Source organism: Solanum stenotomum, chromosome 2 (assembly GCF_019186545.1).
Source record: "Solanum stenotomum isolate F172 chromosome 2, ASM1918654v1, whole genome shotgun sequence".
Lineage (NCBI taxonomy): Eukaryota > Viridiplantae > Streptophyta > Magnoliopsida > Solanales > Solanaceae > Solanum > Solanum stenotomum.
The window spans coordinates 8,651,802-8,669,893 of NC_064283.1; the positions used below are offsets into that span (position 1 = coordinate 8,651,802).

At 34.0% G+C, this 18,092-nt stretch overlaps 2 protein-coding genes across 2 annotated transcripts; both read left to right on the forward strand.

The window, feature by feature from the left end:
* Positions 1-6,207: 6,207 nt before the first annotated feature.
* LOC125855170 (MDIS1-interacting receptor like kinase 2-like) lies at positions 6,208-17,317 on the forward strand. Its single transcript, XM_049534854.1, has 3 exons — positions 6,208-7,437; positions 15,240-16,862; positions 16,956-17,317. The coding sequence occupies exons 1-3, from the start codon at positions 6,261-6,263 to the stop codon at positions 17,300-17,302; spliced, it is 3,147 nt and encodes a 1,048-aa protein (XP_049390811.1). The 5' UTR covers positions 6,208-6,260; the 3' UTR covers positions 17,303-17,317.
* On the forward strand, positions 8,211-9,729 carry LOC125855171 (MDIS1-interacting receptor like kinase 2-like). Its single transcript, XM_049534855.1, has 2 exons — positions 8,211-9,057; positions 9,151-9,729. The coding sequence occupies exons 1-2, from the start codon at positions 8,226-8,228 to the stop codon at positions 9,462-9,464; spliced, it is 1,146 nt and encodes a 381-aa protein (XP_049390812.1). The 5' UTR covers positions 8,211-8,225; the 3' UTR covers positions 9,465-9,729.
* Positions 17,318-18,092: the final 775 nt, after the last annotated feature.

Consider the following 18,092-nt stretch of genomic DNA (forward strand, 5'->3'; position numbering starts at 1 on the left):
TCGATCGCATAGAGTGTACGAATGGGTTGATTAACAATTTACAGACGAAGAAATGGCAAAAAAGAAAGCATTCACTCCTCTTTTCTATCTTGCATCTATAGTATTTTTTACATCTCATGTATATTAAATTTCATAATTTTATTACTAAGAAAATAAGCAAAACGTAAAACGCTCAATGATTTTACAAATAAATTTTAATAAATAACTAATAATACAGAACAAATATTATAATTATTATTTGAGAAAGGTATTTAATAACCAATAATTTAGAAAAAAAATTGGCTTAGTCATCCATGGCCCCTTAAAGTTATCCGCATATTTCATTTAGACATCTTAAATAGAACTATTATCTATTGAACACTTAAATTGTTCAAAAAATTACCTATTAAACACAAAATACTGATATGACAAAAGAAGTGTTTGTCATTTCCTTTGGGCACGTGAAATTTTTTGGAATACTGTTTTATTTTTATTTTTTCCAAAAAAATTACAATTTTTCTTCTTTTAATTGACAGTTGGCATTTAAATAAATTAAAATATTTTTTTAATATTTTTAAAAATAATAATTCTTAATCCAAAAAAGAAAGAGCACCCCTACCCCCCTTGAAGTCACCTTCTTCTCCAAATTTAAATTTTCAAAGACAACTAAAGAATCTCCATTTTTTATTTTTGTTTTTTTCTTTTCTATTTTTTTTCAACATTCATAAAAAAAATGAATCAAGTAACTGAATTTGCAAGAAAAATAACGAAAGCGGATTTTTGAACATTGGGATGAAAAAAGTAAGTCGACATTCCATCTCCATTTCCGGTCACCTTCGAATAAATATCACCATTCAAATTAAATTGTAAACCCACTAATCTTATCAAAAACAATATCAAATCATTCGATAAAATTAATATAGGTCCTCTTGATTTCTCCTTGCAATCGATTTCAAGATAATTAACCATTGACAAACTTTCTTTCTTCATCACTCTTGTACTGACTCTTTGAATATCTTTCTCTATCACGTATTAGGAATGAAAAATAATTTTTGATAAAATTAATTTGGATCCTCTCATTTTTTCTTTGCAATCGGTTTTCGGATGAGTAACCATTGACAAAGTTCTTCATCACTATTGTATCAGTCTCTTTGAATATCTTTCTCTCTCACGTATTAGGAATAAAAAATATTTTTAAAAAAAAGTTAAACCTACAAGTAATTTGTAGTGAAGTTGGTATATGTGGTTTGAGAAAAAAAATTGTTGAGAAGAAGATGGAGAAGAAAGGGAGTTGGGTAGGGTGGGGTTGAGTAAAATGTGTTGTCATTTTATTTATTTTTTAATTAAAAAATAGATATAAAATTAATTTGAAATAATTTTCATTCTTTTTAACATTAAAAAAAATTCGATAGTTGTTGGGCCAAGTAACACATGTCATCTTTTAATTAGTTATTTTGGCCACATCATAGCAAGTGTATCACACACACTTTACTTTTACTGATTATCGAAAAAGGTCTAATAGGAACAGATTTTTGATAGATAAAAGTGTTCAATAGCTACTAGTCCTAATCGAGGTGTCTAAGTGAATTATGCGGACAACTTTAAGGGGGTGCATATGACTTAAGCCAAAAAAGGTAACAACTAACAACACAAAAATTGATAATTGCCAAAATAATCTTTAAAATGAAATGGCATAATACATAAACATGACCCTTAACTTGGCTTCAACGGATAACTACACCGTGCATAAGTAAATACTTAAACTTGTATAGAATTGAACAAATAGACACATGTGTCATACATGGCATAATACACATAGGACGTCACGTAGGACACAAATTTGTAAGGCATAATATATAAATATGCCCTTTAATTTGGCTTCAAATCACATTTATGCCCTTCAACTTTTGGTGTGCACAAGTAGACACTTAAACTTGTATAAAGTTGAACAAATAGACACACATATCCTACATAACATCATACATGTCATTTTATGTCCTACGTGGTGTCTTACGTGTATTGTGCCAAGTAGGACTCATGTGTCTACTTGTTCAAGTTTATACAAGTTGTTGCCTACTTGTGCATACCCAAAGTTGAAGGGCATAAATATTAAATGAGGCCAAGTTAAAGGACACATTTATGTATTATGTCAATTTGTAATGTAGGGTGTCATGTAAGACAAATGTGTCTATTTGTTCAATTTTATACAAATTTAAGTGTCTACTTGTGAACACCCAAAGTTAAAAGTCATAGTTGTCAGTTGACGCCAAGTAAAGTGTCGTGTTTATGTATTGCCAAATGAAATCATTAGCTTCCTCACATTTACTAGTCCTTCCCACCCTCAATTAATTTTTGCAGTGATTATTGTTTATGTATTTTTAAAGAAGATATTTAAAATAAAATAAAATGTAAGAGTAATGTCAAAAAATGAATAAAGTTATCTCAAGAACATATGTAATGCTACAAAAGTTCTATTCCTATGGATTTCAGACACAATTAACTAAAAAATTATTTATATCAATGTCATTTTCTATAAGAGTTTATTTATATATTTTAGAAAAAATCACTACAACTTGGAAAACAACATGATAACATAAAATCTAAATATCATTACACCAATAATAATAATAAAAAATATGCTTTAAAGCAAAATAATAATAATAATAATAATAAATAAAAAAAAGTTAATGCCTACGTTTTTACGCTCGGGACTTATGCCCCAAATTCTAGGATTTACGCCCTATGAATCTACGACTTCAATTTGTGCCCCAGAGCATTTTTTGGTATGTCCCGCCCTAAGACTCACCCCAAAAACGTTTTTGAAAACACTGGTTAAAAGTGACAAGTAAAAATGAAAAATTATTTTTAGAATAATGGATAAGCAAAAGTAAACAAAGAGAAGTATTTAGACATATATAACATTGGCATAATATATAAATATGTCTTTTAACTTGGTTTCAGTTGACGTTATGCCCTCTAACTTTAAGTGTGCACAAGTAGACACTTAAATTTGTATAAAATTGAACAAGTAGACACATGTGTCCTATGTGACATAATACACTTAGGATGTCATGTAGGACACATAATCGCCATGCAGAACGTTATGTAGGACGAATGTGTTTGTTTATTTAATTTTATATAAGTTTAAGTGTCTACTTGTGTACCCAAAATTAAGGGTCATAATTGACCGCTGAAGTCAAATTAAGCATCATGTTTACTTTATTAAATGTTCATTTTACTTTTTTGTACAAAATTATTAATAGGAGTAGTGTTTAAATAATGGGCAAAATAGTCATTCAATCTTTAAGAGATATTTTGGTAATTTTGCTTTTCAATAGGGTTATTCCACTTTTAAAATGGTATGGTAGGATGATTATGATTTAAAGGTCAAAATGCTCATTTAGGAATTTGACACATGATTTTGGTAGGTACCGTTGAGCGAGCTCCGCGCTAGCGTTGAGTATTAGGCGTATGTTTATAATGCACAATCGAACGTCTAAGATGAAGTTTCACAGAACTAAACCCACACATGAATCTCAAGACGTTTTGTAATTGTCCGTCCCGAACGAGTCCCCAAAATAACCTTTTAAAACAGAGATCTAGGCAAAGAGGACAACAACAACACTAAAATGTAACATGACTCTAAAAGAAAGCAGACACAGGAATGTTAATGCCACTCTACGTTTTTTTAGTGTTTATTACTTTAGGCACTATGTCAAGCACATATTGCTTTCATATTAAACCACAAGATAAGTATTTACAAACGTTTATTTATCATTTAGTAGATAGTTAACTGGTAATTTGTATTTTTCACTTTAATTAACTGTTAAGGTTATATTACTTGACTTGGTGTAAACACCATTGGACAAGCATTTACAGTTAGCTGGATACGAAATTTCAATGCTACATTCTCATCTTTACCCCCACCCCGTAGTTCCTATGCCTCTACTCCACTCTCATTATATTTGTCTAAATTATATATAAATACTTTTTGTTTACGTACTGAACATGAGAAAATAAATAAGAAACCCTCACAATCAGGGGCGGAGATACACTTTGCACACCCGGCATCGAAAAATTACATTGTATATATAAGTAAAATTATACTTTAATAAGGGGTTGTTTGGTAGGCCGCATTAGAAGAAATAGTTCATGTATCATGTAAGGTATTATTTAGTACTATGTTTGGTAGGAATTTGCGCCTATGTATAACTAATCCATGGATTAGTAATACCTCCTGCATGGTATTATGGGATGTATTACTAATACCTTCCATTTGGAGGTATTAGTAATACATAAGATATAATATCATGGGATAAGTCTATGTAAACAAAAATATCTCTCAAATCATTTTAATTTATTTTGTTTATTTTCTTGACTTTATGATTTATATTTGCACTAGTAAATTTATTTAAATAAATGAACTTACAAATTATTTAGAGAGAGTTGTTTGTTACTAAATAAATCCAATACAAATTTGAAATGTGAGTTGTTTTTTTGTATATGACGTTTGTGATTATTATATATGTGTGTGTTTTTTTAATTATTTGTATTTTGAACAATTTAAAAAATTACATACATATTATAACTACAACTCGCAATTTTTATGTGTAAATGTAGATGGTTTATTCAATTTTACCATTGTTGACCGTTTTTTCGATCAAAAGTGGATGGTTCATCTTTTTTAAATTGAAAAATGATTTTGTGAGTGATTAATTTATTAAGATGACAATTATTTATCATCAAATAATTCAAGTGAAAAAATAGCAAATATCACAACAAAATTGTTCTTCTCATAGCTAGTTAGAATGTTATAAGAAAATATTGTCCGACAATTATCTACCTTGACTCAATTACATAATAATTCAAGGATATAATTGGAAAGAAGTTTTTTATAGAGTTTTAATCCAAAACACAAGATGTGGTTGGAAAAAATGGACCAAACACTTGATAAAAATAAACTATGCATTACTAATTCATGCACTACTAATCCTTGCATTATTAATCTCTGCATTACTAATCCCTGCGTTATTAATTTTTGTACCAAACAACCCCTAAATGGTTAAATAAGACATTTTGGACACTATCATGTACGCTAGAGTTTCTTAGCCCAGCGGTATCTTAGCCCAACACGAAGGTTTATAAATGCGTGCACGCACGGGTTCGAATCCCTAATTTCTAATTATCGTTAATAAATCAGTCATGTTTTTAATAATTCAAAATTAATATTATCAATTAAAAATCTTAATTAGAGACCTAATCATAGTTAATAAATATGTTATTTTTTCAACAATTCAAAACTCATATTATCTATTAGAATAATCTCAAATTAGAGACCTACAACTTAAAAATATAACCAAAAAAAAGCATAGTAAACATTAAATTTTAATCATTTTTTTCTTTTCACTAAAATTTTAAATAAAATTTAAAGTAATTATTTAATTTAAATTTAATAAGCAAATTCTAATTTTTTTCTATAAAGGTACTAAAAGTGAAAACGGCTCTATATAGAATTTCTTTTTAGAAAAGCTCGTTTGATTTTACTCTTTATTTTTCATATCTTGTTGTTAAGTCACCAAAGGTCGGTGAAATCTTGAAGTATAAAAGTGATTTCATTATAAACTGAATTTTCTCTTTCTCTTTTTTCTTTTTCGTTCACTTCCTATTAAATAAACATGAAAATTCAAGCTAAATTTTACATGGTTTGATTTTAAAAATTTTAGTATATTTTTTAATTAAAAAAATTAATTGTTAATGTTACGTAGTTTGATTTCAAAATTTTAGTGCACCCATCGTCAAATTATTTTTTTTACCTATGCGATTCTTGGACACCTTTCGTGAATTTCTGGGTACGCCACTGCTCACAATCATGAAACTTTGCCTTTTTCTGATTCAACTTGGTCAATGGGGAAGCTATGGATAAAAATCTTCCAACAAATCTCATGTAGTAACCGGCTAAACCCAAGAAACTTCAGATATCAGTCCGAGAGGTGGGTTAATTTCCGAAAATGGAACAGAGACCCTGCGTGAGTGACTTTTTCTTCTTGAAATAATTCCAGAGTACATGTCCCACGATAGTACTCTTGAGTCTTGACAGTCATGGACATATTAGAAGACTAGTGAATAATTCCAAGTCTTTCTAACTCTACCCGTATTTTACAAGCTGAGAACTAAATGCCATTGACTTACAAAGACTTAGTTATACTTCATTACAATATAAATACAACTACAACCCTGCACAACTTCATCACAAACCAAAAACAATCTTTTAATTATTAGCAATGATGATAGTTCCCACAATTTTTAATTTCCTTCAGTTTTTTACTATCTTATATTTTTTCACAGTTACATTTGCTACCACTGAGGAAGCAACTGCTCTTCTAAAATGGAAAGCAACTTTCCAAAACCAGAACAATACCTTATTGGCTTCGTGGACGCTAAGTGGACCTGCTGGTACCAACAGAATTGGAGCGGCGAGTTCTAATGCGTGTAAGGACTGGTATGGAGTTACATGTTCTAATGGTAGGGTAAACAAGTTGAATATGACAAATGCTGGTATCATTGGCACACTCTATGATTTTCCATTTTCTTCACTCCCTTTTCTTGATTATCTTGATCTTAGCTTGAACCACCTCTCGGGCACCATCCCACCTGAAATAGGAAAGCTCACTAATCTTTTCTATCTTGACTTGTCCACCAATCAGATTTCGGGCACAATTCCACCACATATCAGCTCATTAACAAAGCTTGGGACCCTCCACATCTTTGTCAACCAATTAAATGGTTCCATTCCGGAGGAAATAGGTCACCTAAGGTCTCTTACTGAGCTAGATTTGAGTTCTAACATTCTTAATGGTTCTATTCCTGTTTCTTTGGGGAATTTGAACAACTTGTCTGTTTTGAGTCTGTATGAGAACCATCTTTCTGGTTCCATTCCAGCAGAAATAGGAAAACTTGTCAATCTCGTTCAACTTTTTCTTGATACAAACAACTTAACTGGTCATATTCCTCCAGAAATCGGAGAACTTGTCAATCTCAAGCGAGTTTATCTTGGTTCAAACCAATTAACTGGCCATATTCCTTCTGAAATAGGGAAGATGAAGTCACTTGAGGAGTTAAGCATAAACACAAACAAGTTTTCTGGTCCAATTCCCAAAACTATAGGAGAATTAACTGAGCTCCAACTCTTGTACCTTCATTCCAACCAACTTTCTGGTCCCATTCCTAGTGAATTGGGGAATCTGAAAAAACTGAATGATCTGCAGTTATCCACTAATCAACTTTCTGGTCCGATTCCTGATTCTTTCGGCAATTTGAGAAACTTGACAACTTTGTTTCTCCGTAACAACACACTTTCTGGTTCTATTCCAAAAGAACTTGCATATTTGGACAACTTGGTTGTGATGGAAATGGATGAAAATCAGTTTTCAGGCCATTTGCCTGAGAATCTTTGCCAAGGTGGGAAACTTGTGCACTTCACGGTGAATAATAACAAGCTGACAGGGCCAATACCAAGAAGCTTGAGCAACTGCTCGAGTTTCGAAAGGGTTCGCTTTGATAACAACAGTTTTACTGGGAATTTATCTGAAGCTTTTGGTATCTATCCGGAGCTGCAGTTAATTTATTTGAGTGAGAATGATTTTCATGGCGAACTCAGCAGCAACTGGGGGAAATGCAAGAATTTGACTGATCTTCGGATAGCCAGAAATAGAATTGGTGGTAGCATACCACCAGAGATTGGAAACCTCAAAGGGCTTCAAGGACTAGATCTTTCATCCAATCATTTGGTTGGGAAGATTCCTAGGGAATTTGGAAAATTGACCTCTCTGGTTAATCTTCTTTTGCAAAACAACCAAATTTCTGGCAATATTCCTATGGAACTTGGGTCATTGACAAAGTTAAATTACCTTGATCTATCAGACAATAGATTGAATGGTTCGATCCCAACGTTTATAGGAGATTACCAGAACCTGTTTCACTTGAACCTTAGTTATAACAAGTTTGGCCAGAAAATTCCAAAGGAGATAGGGAGGATAACTCATCTTATTGTACTTGATTTGAGCCATAATCTTCTTGATGGAGAAATACCTGCTCAGCTAGCCATTTCGGACTTGGCAAACTTGAATCTTTCCCACAACAGCCTCTCTGGCCGAATTCCGAAAGAATTTGAAAGTTTGACTAGTTTGCAGGATGTTGTCTTGTCATATAATGAGTTGGAAGGTCCAATACCTAATAATAAAGCTTTCATGAATGCCTCATTGCAAGGTAATAAAGGTCTTTGCGGCAATGTAATAGGTTTCCTGCCATGCAACATACCATCCTCTATGGTGAAGAAGCACTCAATGGCGAAGGGACTTAAACTCATCCTCATCACTGTACTTCCTATTCTGGGAGCATTAGTGCTTCTTTGTGCTTTCGCTGGTGCTCTCTTTATGCGTGACCAAAGAAGAAGAGTTGGAGACGTTGAAAGACGGGATTCCATTGACAAAGATGATGGTCTGCTTTCAATATCCTCATTACATGGAAGTTCATTATACTGGGATATCTTAAAAGCCACCGAGGAGTTTGATGCAACATTTTGCATTGGGAAAGGAGGGTTCGGAAGTGTTTACAAGGTAAATCTTCCATCATTGGGAAATGTAGCTGTGAAGCGACTTCATTCTTCATTTGAGATTAAGCATCGCAAGAGCTTCATGAATGAGGTAAGGGCATTGACAGGGATTAAGCATCGGAACATTGTGAGACTCTATGGCTTTTGTTCGAATGCACAACACTCGTTCTTGGTTTACGAGTATGTGGAGAGGGGGAGTTTGTCTAGTATATTGAGCAACGAAGTAGAGTCCAAGAAATTGGATTGGCTTACAAGGGTGAATATCATCAAAGGTGTTGCTTATGCTTTATCCTACATGCACCACGATTGCTCACCCCCGATTGTTCATCGGGACATATCAAGCAGTAATGTTTTGCTTGACTCCGAGTTTGAAGCTCGTGTTTCAGATTTTGGCATAGCTAAGATTCTCAAGCCAGACTCATCCAATTGTACTGCACTTGCAGGCACATATGGCTATGTAGCACCAGGTAAGATCTAACTTCTTATCCTTATTTTAGTTCATGAACTATGTCTGCACACTCTATATTGTTTCTATCTCATTTGCAACTTTATTGTTTCAGAGCTTGCCTATACATTGAAGGTGACGGAAATGTGTGACGTCTACAGCTTTGGAGTATTAGCATTGGAGGTAATCAAAGGAAAGCATCTTGGGGAATACCTTACTCTTCTAGCAAATCCATCAACAAGAGATGTGCAGCTAAGTGATTTGCTAGATGAACGCCTTCCACATCCTGAGGATGAAGTAAAAGAGTTTTTGGTTTTCATCGTCAAGCTAGCAATCTCGTGTTTGCTTGAAAATCCAAAATCAAGGCCAACAATGCACTTCATCTCTCATATGTTATCAATGGATCCACCCAATCATCAGATTCCATGAAAGTGAGATTCCTCGAGATGTAAGGTGCCCTGGTATGGAAAAGATTATGCTCAGCACCAAGTCGTTGTGAAGTAACAAGTATGTTGATCTGAACTTTCACAGCAAAATATTATTAAGATTAGCCTTTCTGTATTGTTGAGTTGAGTATATAGATTACTTATTTCAATCTGAAGGTCTCAGAGCCTTTGTACTAGAATATATACAAACTACAGTATACTATATACTGATGTTAAGTAATAAAAGCAAGTTCCATGTTCGTTAAGTACTACTGATGTTATTTTAATTTTTAACTCGTGAAAAATCTTGAACTGTGAATGCTTCTGTAATTTGAAACACACTGTAAGGCATGTCAAAAAGATGATATCTTAAAGATGAAAATAGAGAGGATTATGTATCAAACTAAACATATCATTGAACATTGTATGCATAGATTCCTCTTTTCAAACAGATGTATGTTCTAGTTGTAAGCTACTAGAAATATTTGCTTCAGTTCATAGAGAATCAAGTTCTTTGTTGTTCTGTTGTTTTCGTCTCGAGTGGTGTTATGAATGGGCCTAGACCAGTATTGACAAAGCAGCCCAAATCCGAATTAAGTGGCTATTTGTGGGATCCGGGTTGATAAATAGAGACTTGGGAGAGCAAAATTGGTTTATGCAAATTGTTGAAAAAAAAATGTCTAGTCCTCTCATCCCTTTTCTTTGAGTTCTACTTCTTATCCTTTTCTTCTATGTGTGTTCTTCAATTCCCTTTTAGTTCTTAAATTCCTTTGTAATTTCAATTACGAGTTAGCGAATAGATTTATTGGTTGTTTGAATTTGAATTGTGTTGATCTTGCTATTGGGTTTGTTACAAGTGGATTCAAGAATTCACAAATTGCAGTACTTTAGGAAAGAGACTAAATTCATGTCGTCATTGTTTTTTTTTTCTTATGTGCAAGTAGAGTTCTGCTAATATATATGTATCTCTATAATACACTGAAATCCAAACCCAATGACATTTAGAATGTTTAGCATTCCTCAAGAACATGAATGTATCTAACCAACAAAAGATAATTGTACTAATTTTTGTTGAGTAGGGTAATCAGAACATTTAAGCAAGATATAGGGATACAAAGTGTTGATTCACTATATCGACAGTAAAATTTACTATACCTTAATCTCAAGTTAGTTGAGGTCGATGGGCTCCTATTTGTATCCTTCCATTTAGATAAACAATCCAACTTTCTAATAATTTGCGTCCATCATATTGATATCACATCCATTTCCACAACCGTCGTTGCCAAGTCAAGCTACTTTGTGAGGACAAACATCAATCTCAGCTAAAGAGATGAAGATCATGTGGTTTAGTTGATGGATTTAGTTGTTGGGATTAAGTCAAAATTAGTTAGAGTTAAAAAGTTGTTAAGTTGTTTAAATAAGTTCAAATAAGTAATGTGGTTTAGTTGGTGGATTTAGTTGTTGGAATTAAGTCAAAACTAGTTAGAGTTAAAAAGTTGTTAAGTTGTTTAAATAATTTCAAATAAATAATGTGGGTTAGTTGGTGAATTTAGTTGTTGGAATTAAGTCAAAACTAGTTAGAGTTAAAAAGTTGTTTAAATAAGTTCAAATAAATAATGTGATTTAGTTGGTGGATTTTGTTGGTGGAATTAGTTCAAATAAAGTTTAATTAACCCCTAGTTAGTTTTACTCATTATTTGAAATGTTTTGGTTTAGTTGGCGGAAATAATTCAAAACTAGTTAGAGTTAATGTTATTTAGTTGTTGAAATTAAAATTTATCATTATTGAACTGACAGACCGCTTACACAAGAAGAAAACGAGAATCTTTGGCAACAGAGTGCAGGTGAACCGATTAGAGGTTCAATCTACGGCTTAACAGAAAAGGCGTATCAAAAGAAGAAGTCTTGATATTGTGGTTCATCATCCTCAAGCTTTGATGGTGGGGATAGAGAGACAATATCTGCAATGGAGGGTAAGATATCTTATCCTAATGCTGAGCTTGTTGTTGTAGCCGACAGAGAGAAGAAGAGGGAAGAAAGGAGAGTGAGGGTGATGAGGAGTAGTTGTATCTATTTGACATTTTAGACTTCTATATTTTTGGAATTGTTTGATCCTATTTTAGTTTATTTTGAAGTTGGATGAAGTTTATTTTGAAGTTGGATGAAGTTTAAAAATACCAACCTCCAGAGGTCGGAATTTAAAAATTAAAATTAAAATATACCGACTTCCAGAGGTCAAAAATATTTAAAATTAAAAATTAACAAATATCAACCTCCAGATGTCGGTATTTCAAAATATGAGAAGTAAATATTCTGACATTCAGAAGACGGAAATAATAAAAATAAAAAATAAACAAATATATAAAAGTGACCTCAGGAAGTTGGAAAATAAACAATGAATTTTCCGACCTAAAATTAGAACTGACCTCAAGAGGTCAGTAAATACCGATCTCCAGAGGTCGGTATTGAATAGCGACCAAGCTTTTTCTGACCTAAGCTGTGAAGTCGGTATTTGATCGGTATTTCAGGGAATACCGACCTCCGAAAGTCGATATTTGTAGGTTAGTATTCATTGATTTTTTAGTAGTGAGATTGCTTCTTCTCTTGGCCACTTGATTGGACCCTCTGGTTCACCCCACTAAGCATCAAAGCAAAAAGCTGCATTCTCTGATGTTAAGAACTTGCCACAAAAGCAGCATCACATTGATAACAGTCTAATAACAACATCTTTTTGAAGTTGATCAAACCACATTTCACTGTTAGATATTGCTGATCCCTATTTTCTGCAACCAGTTAAAGTCCTTTAGCGTATGGTGGTTCAATAGGGCAGGGCCGGCTCTTGCCTATAAAATTTTAGGCATTGGCCTTTTGTGTTTAGCATATGAAGAAGCAGAAACAAAAAATGACAGGCAGAGTGTCGAAGCTACTAAGTGTGCTAAACAACTCATGATGAGAAGTAAAAGCACAATACAGGCAGAAATATGGATAAACTGTTGCTACTTCATTTACCTTGTTATTATAGAACTAGCAGCCATTGATGCAATATCGATAGCGAAGTAAACCCTAATTCTAAGAAATAAGAAANGGAGAGGGAGCTTTGTGTGACTGAAAACTAGTAAAAATGTTAGAATTACCGGTCATGTGATTTGAGGCACCTGAATCAATCACCCATTTATTTGAAGAGGTGATTAGACATGTTTTATCTGATTTAGTAAAGGCATTAACTGAGGTGGATTCCTTCAATAATTTCTGATATCGAGAGAATTCAGCAAACTCCTTTGAGGAAATCAAAATCATTTTATCAAACCTTTGAGTTCCCTGATTACAGTCAGTCATATTCCCAACAAAACGCTCACGGTACCAAAATGAATTGGTGGACAAACCAACAAGTCCCAAACAGACTATAATCCCAAAGAAAAGACAATACAATCACCAAAATAAAATGACTAACCAGATCTGACCGCTCCAAGACCAATCTGGCCGAATAATCAGAAACGAAGGGGATGTTGACCGAAAAAAACAACAATGTCTGAGAAGCCAACAGATTTTCTGGACAGCAACCCAAAAATTAGAAGGATGGACAGGTCGTCTTCTTTGATACTGCGTTTGAAAGTTTCGAGTTCCGACTAAATAACCTTATCGAAACAGCTCCAGAATGACTCAAGCTTCAGATTTGAGTTCACAAACAGATCTCCCACAAATATTCTTAGCACCCTTCTTGAATTTCCAGAATTTTGAAGCACCAGCTTCACTCGAGAAAGGCAGACAATCAAGCTTCAGATTTTAGAGTTTCAATCCGAACCCAGATGCCACAAAATGGATTCAGTACACTTAGACAATCAATTTCTCTAACACAGAAATGGTGTCCAGATTCAAAGGTGAAAGATAGAGCTCTCAACTACTTCCCCGAAGCCACAGTAGCTTCCGGCGAAGTCACAGTGACTTCCGGCAAAGCCAAATCCCAGCTTAGACAGTTGCTCTGATACCATGTAACTTATATTATATGGAGAATGACTTGTGCCTTTCTATTCATCAAGACAAGATACTTATACAAATACTATGCTTCTATGAAAGGAAAACTAATCAAAGTAAATCAACTAAGAATCTGCTCCTATAATTAAATTAGCTATATATGGAAGATATAATATTTACACCTATTATATTCTATAACAGTATTGTGGATAGATTGTATTGTTCTATGCCGTTACATAATGTCATACATCAACAATTTGAATGATAAACCTATAAAAAAAATAAGGGAGGGGTAGAACTACTATAGAAATGTAGGGTAAAGAATAAAATAGGATTATTAAATAATAAGTAAAAGACAAAATGAGAAGAAAAAAAATGCGATCAGGCTAAACCGATCGTTACATTAAATGAGACTTTTAGTCGTTACCTAATCATTGATTTAAACAATACGATACAATAAAATTTAAATAACAGCCAAAACAAAAATGATATTCAAACTAACAATACAATGCAATACAATGGGTAACAACCATTCAAACAAGGTATTATAGTGATTCATTACAATATTTATACAACTATACCCTGCACAACTTCATCACAAAACCAAAAACAATCAATCATTTAGCCTTGATGATGGTTCCCACAATATTTTATATCCTTCCCTTCTTATATCTTTTCATAGTTATAACTTTTGCTTCCACTGAGGAAGCAACTGCTCTTCTTAAATGGAAAGCAACATTCCTAAACCAGAACAATTCCTTACAGGCTTCATGGACACTAAGTAGTCCTGCTGGTACCAAGAATTCTTCCAGAATTGGAGCGACGAGTTCTGATGCATGCAGGGGCTGGTATGGAATTGTATGCGTTAATGGTCGGGTTAACAGGTTGAATATTACAAATGCTAGTGTCATTGGCACACTGTATGATTTTCCATTTTCATCACTCCCTTTTCTTGAATATGTTGATCTTAGTATGAACCAGCTCTCTGGCACCATCCCACCTGAAATTGGTAAGCTCGCTAATCTTGTCTATCTTGACTTGTCTGTCAATCATATTTCGGGCACAATCCCACCACAAATCAGTTCACTAACAAAGCTTGAGACCCTCCACATCTTTAGCAACCAATTAAATGGTTCCATTCCGAGGGAAATAGGTCGCCTAAGGTCTCTTACTGATCTAGCTTTGAGTTCTAATTTTCTTAGTGGTTCAATTCCTGCTTCATTGGGGAATTTGAACAATTTGTCTTTTTTGTATCTTTATAATAATAAGCTTTCTGGCTCCATTCCTTCAGAAATAGGAAAACTTGTCAATCTTGTTGAAGCTTATATTAGTAGAAATCAATTAACAGGTCATATTCCTCCAGAAATAGGTAACTTGATCAATGCAAAATTGTTCTATGCTTTCTACAATAACTTGTCTGGTCCTATTCCTGATGAAATAGGGAAAATGAAGTCACTTGAGTACTTAAGCTTCCAGACAAACAATCTCTCCGGTCCAATTCCCAAAACAATAGGTGACTTAACTGAGCTCAAACTCTTGCACCTTTATTCCAACCAACTTTCTGGTCCCATTCCTAGTGAGTTGGGGAATCTGAAAAAATTGAATGATCTGCAATTATCCACTAATCGACTTACCGGTCCAATTCCTGGTTCATTTGGCAATTTGAGAAACTTGCAATTTCTGTATCTCCGTGCCAACAAACTTTCTAGTTCTATTCCAAAAGAACTTGCATATTTGGATAACTTGGTTATTATGCAAATGGATGAAAATCAGTTTTCAGGCCATTTGCCTGAGCATCTTTGCCAAGGTGGGAAACTTGAGAACTTCACGGTGAATAGTAACAAACTGACAGGTCCAATACCAAGAAGCTTTAGCAAGTGCTCGAGTTTCAAAAGAGTTCGCTTGGATAACAACAGTTTTACTGGGAATTTATCTGAAGCTTTTGGCATCCATCCACACCTTTACTTCATTAATTTGAGTGAAAATGATTTTCATGGTGAACTCAGCAGCAACTGGGGGAAATGCAAGAGTTTGACTGATTTGCGGGTAGCCAGAAATAACATTAGTGGTAGCATACCACCAGAGATTGGAAACCTCAAAGGGCTTCAAGGACTTAATCTTTCATCCAATCATTTGGTTGGACAGATACCTAGGGAATTAGGAAAATTGACCTCTCTGGTTAAGCTTTCTGTACAAAACAACAATATTTCTGGCAATATTCCTATAGAACTTGGGTCACTGACAAAGTTAGAGTCCCTAGATCTGTCAAACAATAGATTGAATGGGTCGATCCCAACGTTTATAGGAGATTACCAGCACCTATTTCACTTGAACCTGAGTTGTAACAAGTTTGGGCAGAAAATTCCAAAGGAGATAGGGAGGATAACTCATCTTAGTGTACTTGATTTGAGCCATAATCTTCTGGATGGAGAAATACCTGCTCAGTTAGCTAGTTTGCTGGACTTGGCGAACTTGAATCTTTCCCACAACAGCCTTTCTGGGCGCATTCCTGAAGAATTTGAAAGTTTGACCGGTTTGCAGGATATTATCTTGTCATACAATGAGTTGGAAGGTCCAATCCCTAATAATAAAGCTTTCATGAATGCCTCATTAGAAGGTAATAAAGGTCTTTGTGGCAATGTGACTGGATTCCAACCTTGCAAAAGGCCATCTTCTATTGTGAAGAAGCACTCAATGGCGAAGGGACTTAAACTCATCCTCATCACTGTACTTCCTGTTATGGGAGCACTAGTACTACTCTGTGCTTTCATTGGTGTTCTCTTTATGTGTAATAAAAGAAGGAGAGTTAGAGACGTTGAAAGAAGGGATTCCAGTGATGATGTTGATGGTTTGATTTCCATATCCACATTAAATGGAAATGCATTGTACTTGGATATCTTAAAAGCCACAAAGGAGTTTGATGCAATGTTTTGCATCGGAAAAGGAGGATCTGGAAGCGTTTACAAGGTAAAGCTTCCAACGCTTGAGAACGTAGCTGTGAAGAGACTTCATTCTTCATTTGAGGTTACCCATCGCAAAAGTTTCATGAATGAGATAAGGTCATTGACAAGGATCAAGCATCACAACATTGTGAAACTCTATGCCTTCTGTTCAAATGCACAACACTCATTCTTGGTTTACGAGTACATGGAGAAGGGGAGCTTGTCTAGTATTTTGAGCAATGAAGTAGAGTCCAAGAAATTGGATTGGCTTACAAGGGTGAATATCATCAAAGGTGTTGCTTATGCTTTATCTTACATGCACCATGATTGCTCACCCCCGATTGTTCATCGAGACATATCAAGCAGTAATGTTTTGCTTGATTCCGAGTATGAAGCTCGTGTTTCAGATTTTGGCATAGCTAAGATTCTTAAGCCAGACTCATCCAATTGTACTGCATTTGCAGGCACATATGGCTATGTAGCACCAGGTAAGATCTAACTTCTTATCCTTTTATTAGTTCACGAGATATTTCTGCAGAGTCTATATTGTTTCTATCTCATTTGGAACTTTATTGTTTCAGAGCTTGCCTATACAATGAAGGTGACGGAAATGTGTGACGTCTATAGCTTTGGAGTATTAGCATTGGAGGTAATCAAAGGAAAGCATCTTGGGGAATACATTACTGTGCTAGCAAATTCATCGACCAGAGATCATGTGCAGCTTAGCGATTTGCTAGATGAACGCCTTCCATATCCTGAAGATGGAGTAAAAGAGGTTTTGGTTTTTATCATCAAGCTAGCAAGCTCATGTTTGCTTGAAACTCCAAAATCAAGGCCAACAATGCACTTCATCTCCAGTATGTTGTCAATGGATCCACCTGTTTCTCAAATAACTTCTATGAAGGCGAAAAGCGTCCCCGAGATGTAAGGTGTCTGTGTATGAAAAAAAAAGTAGCAAGTTTAGACACCAAGTGGTTGTGAAGTAAGAATAAGAAGCTATTATTACTGGTACTAGTATTTGTGTATTTTATTGTTAGTTATGCTTATCTAGTTTAGTGTTGTACTAGAGTGGATACAATATCAAGTAGAAGGTTATATTTTAATTTTCTTGTGCCAATAAGTGCTAATAGAAATAGTTTTATGTTTGCTAAAGATGAACAAGTTAAAGATGTAGTAATACTTGTAACATTTGTATACACTGTAATTCATTTCAAAGAATGATATTTTAAAGATGAAAATAGAGAGTATTATGCATCAAACTAACATCATGGATGTATGCATAAATTTAGACAGTCTGTAGTTGTAAAATACTGGAAATATTTCACTTGTACATGTTACTAGAGAACCAAATTTCTTTGTTAGTTTTAAACATAGCTTCCGCATAAATTGCCTTACATGGAAAACCTCATGGGGCGTTAGAGTTTGTTTGAACGTGCTTATAGCTTTTGGTTTATAAGCCAAAAAACATAAGTTAGGAATTTAGACTATTATTTTTGTCTTTTAACTTATGCTTTTAAAGGTTATTTTGATTTAAAAACACTTAAAATAAGTCAATGCAAAAAGGCTTTTAGTGCCTGTTTGTATTGACTTTTGGCTTAAAAAACAAGTGCTTATAAATATTTATTTTATTTTATTTAAACATTATAAAACTGTTTAAAAACTATTTTAACTTAACAAAACATAAAATATGTCGATCCAGGCTCTTTAGTCATCTTGAT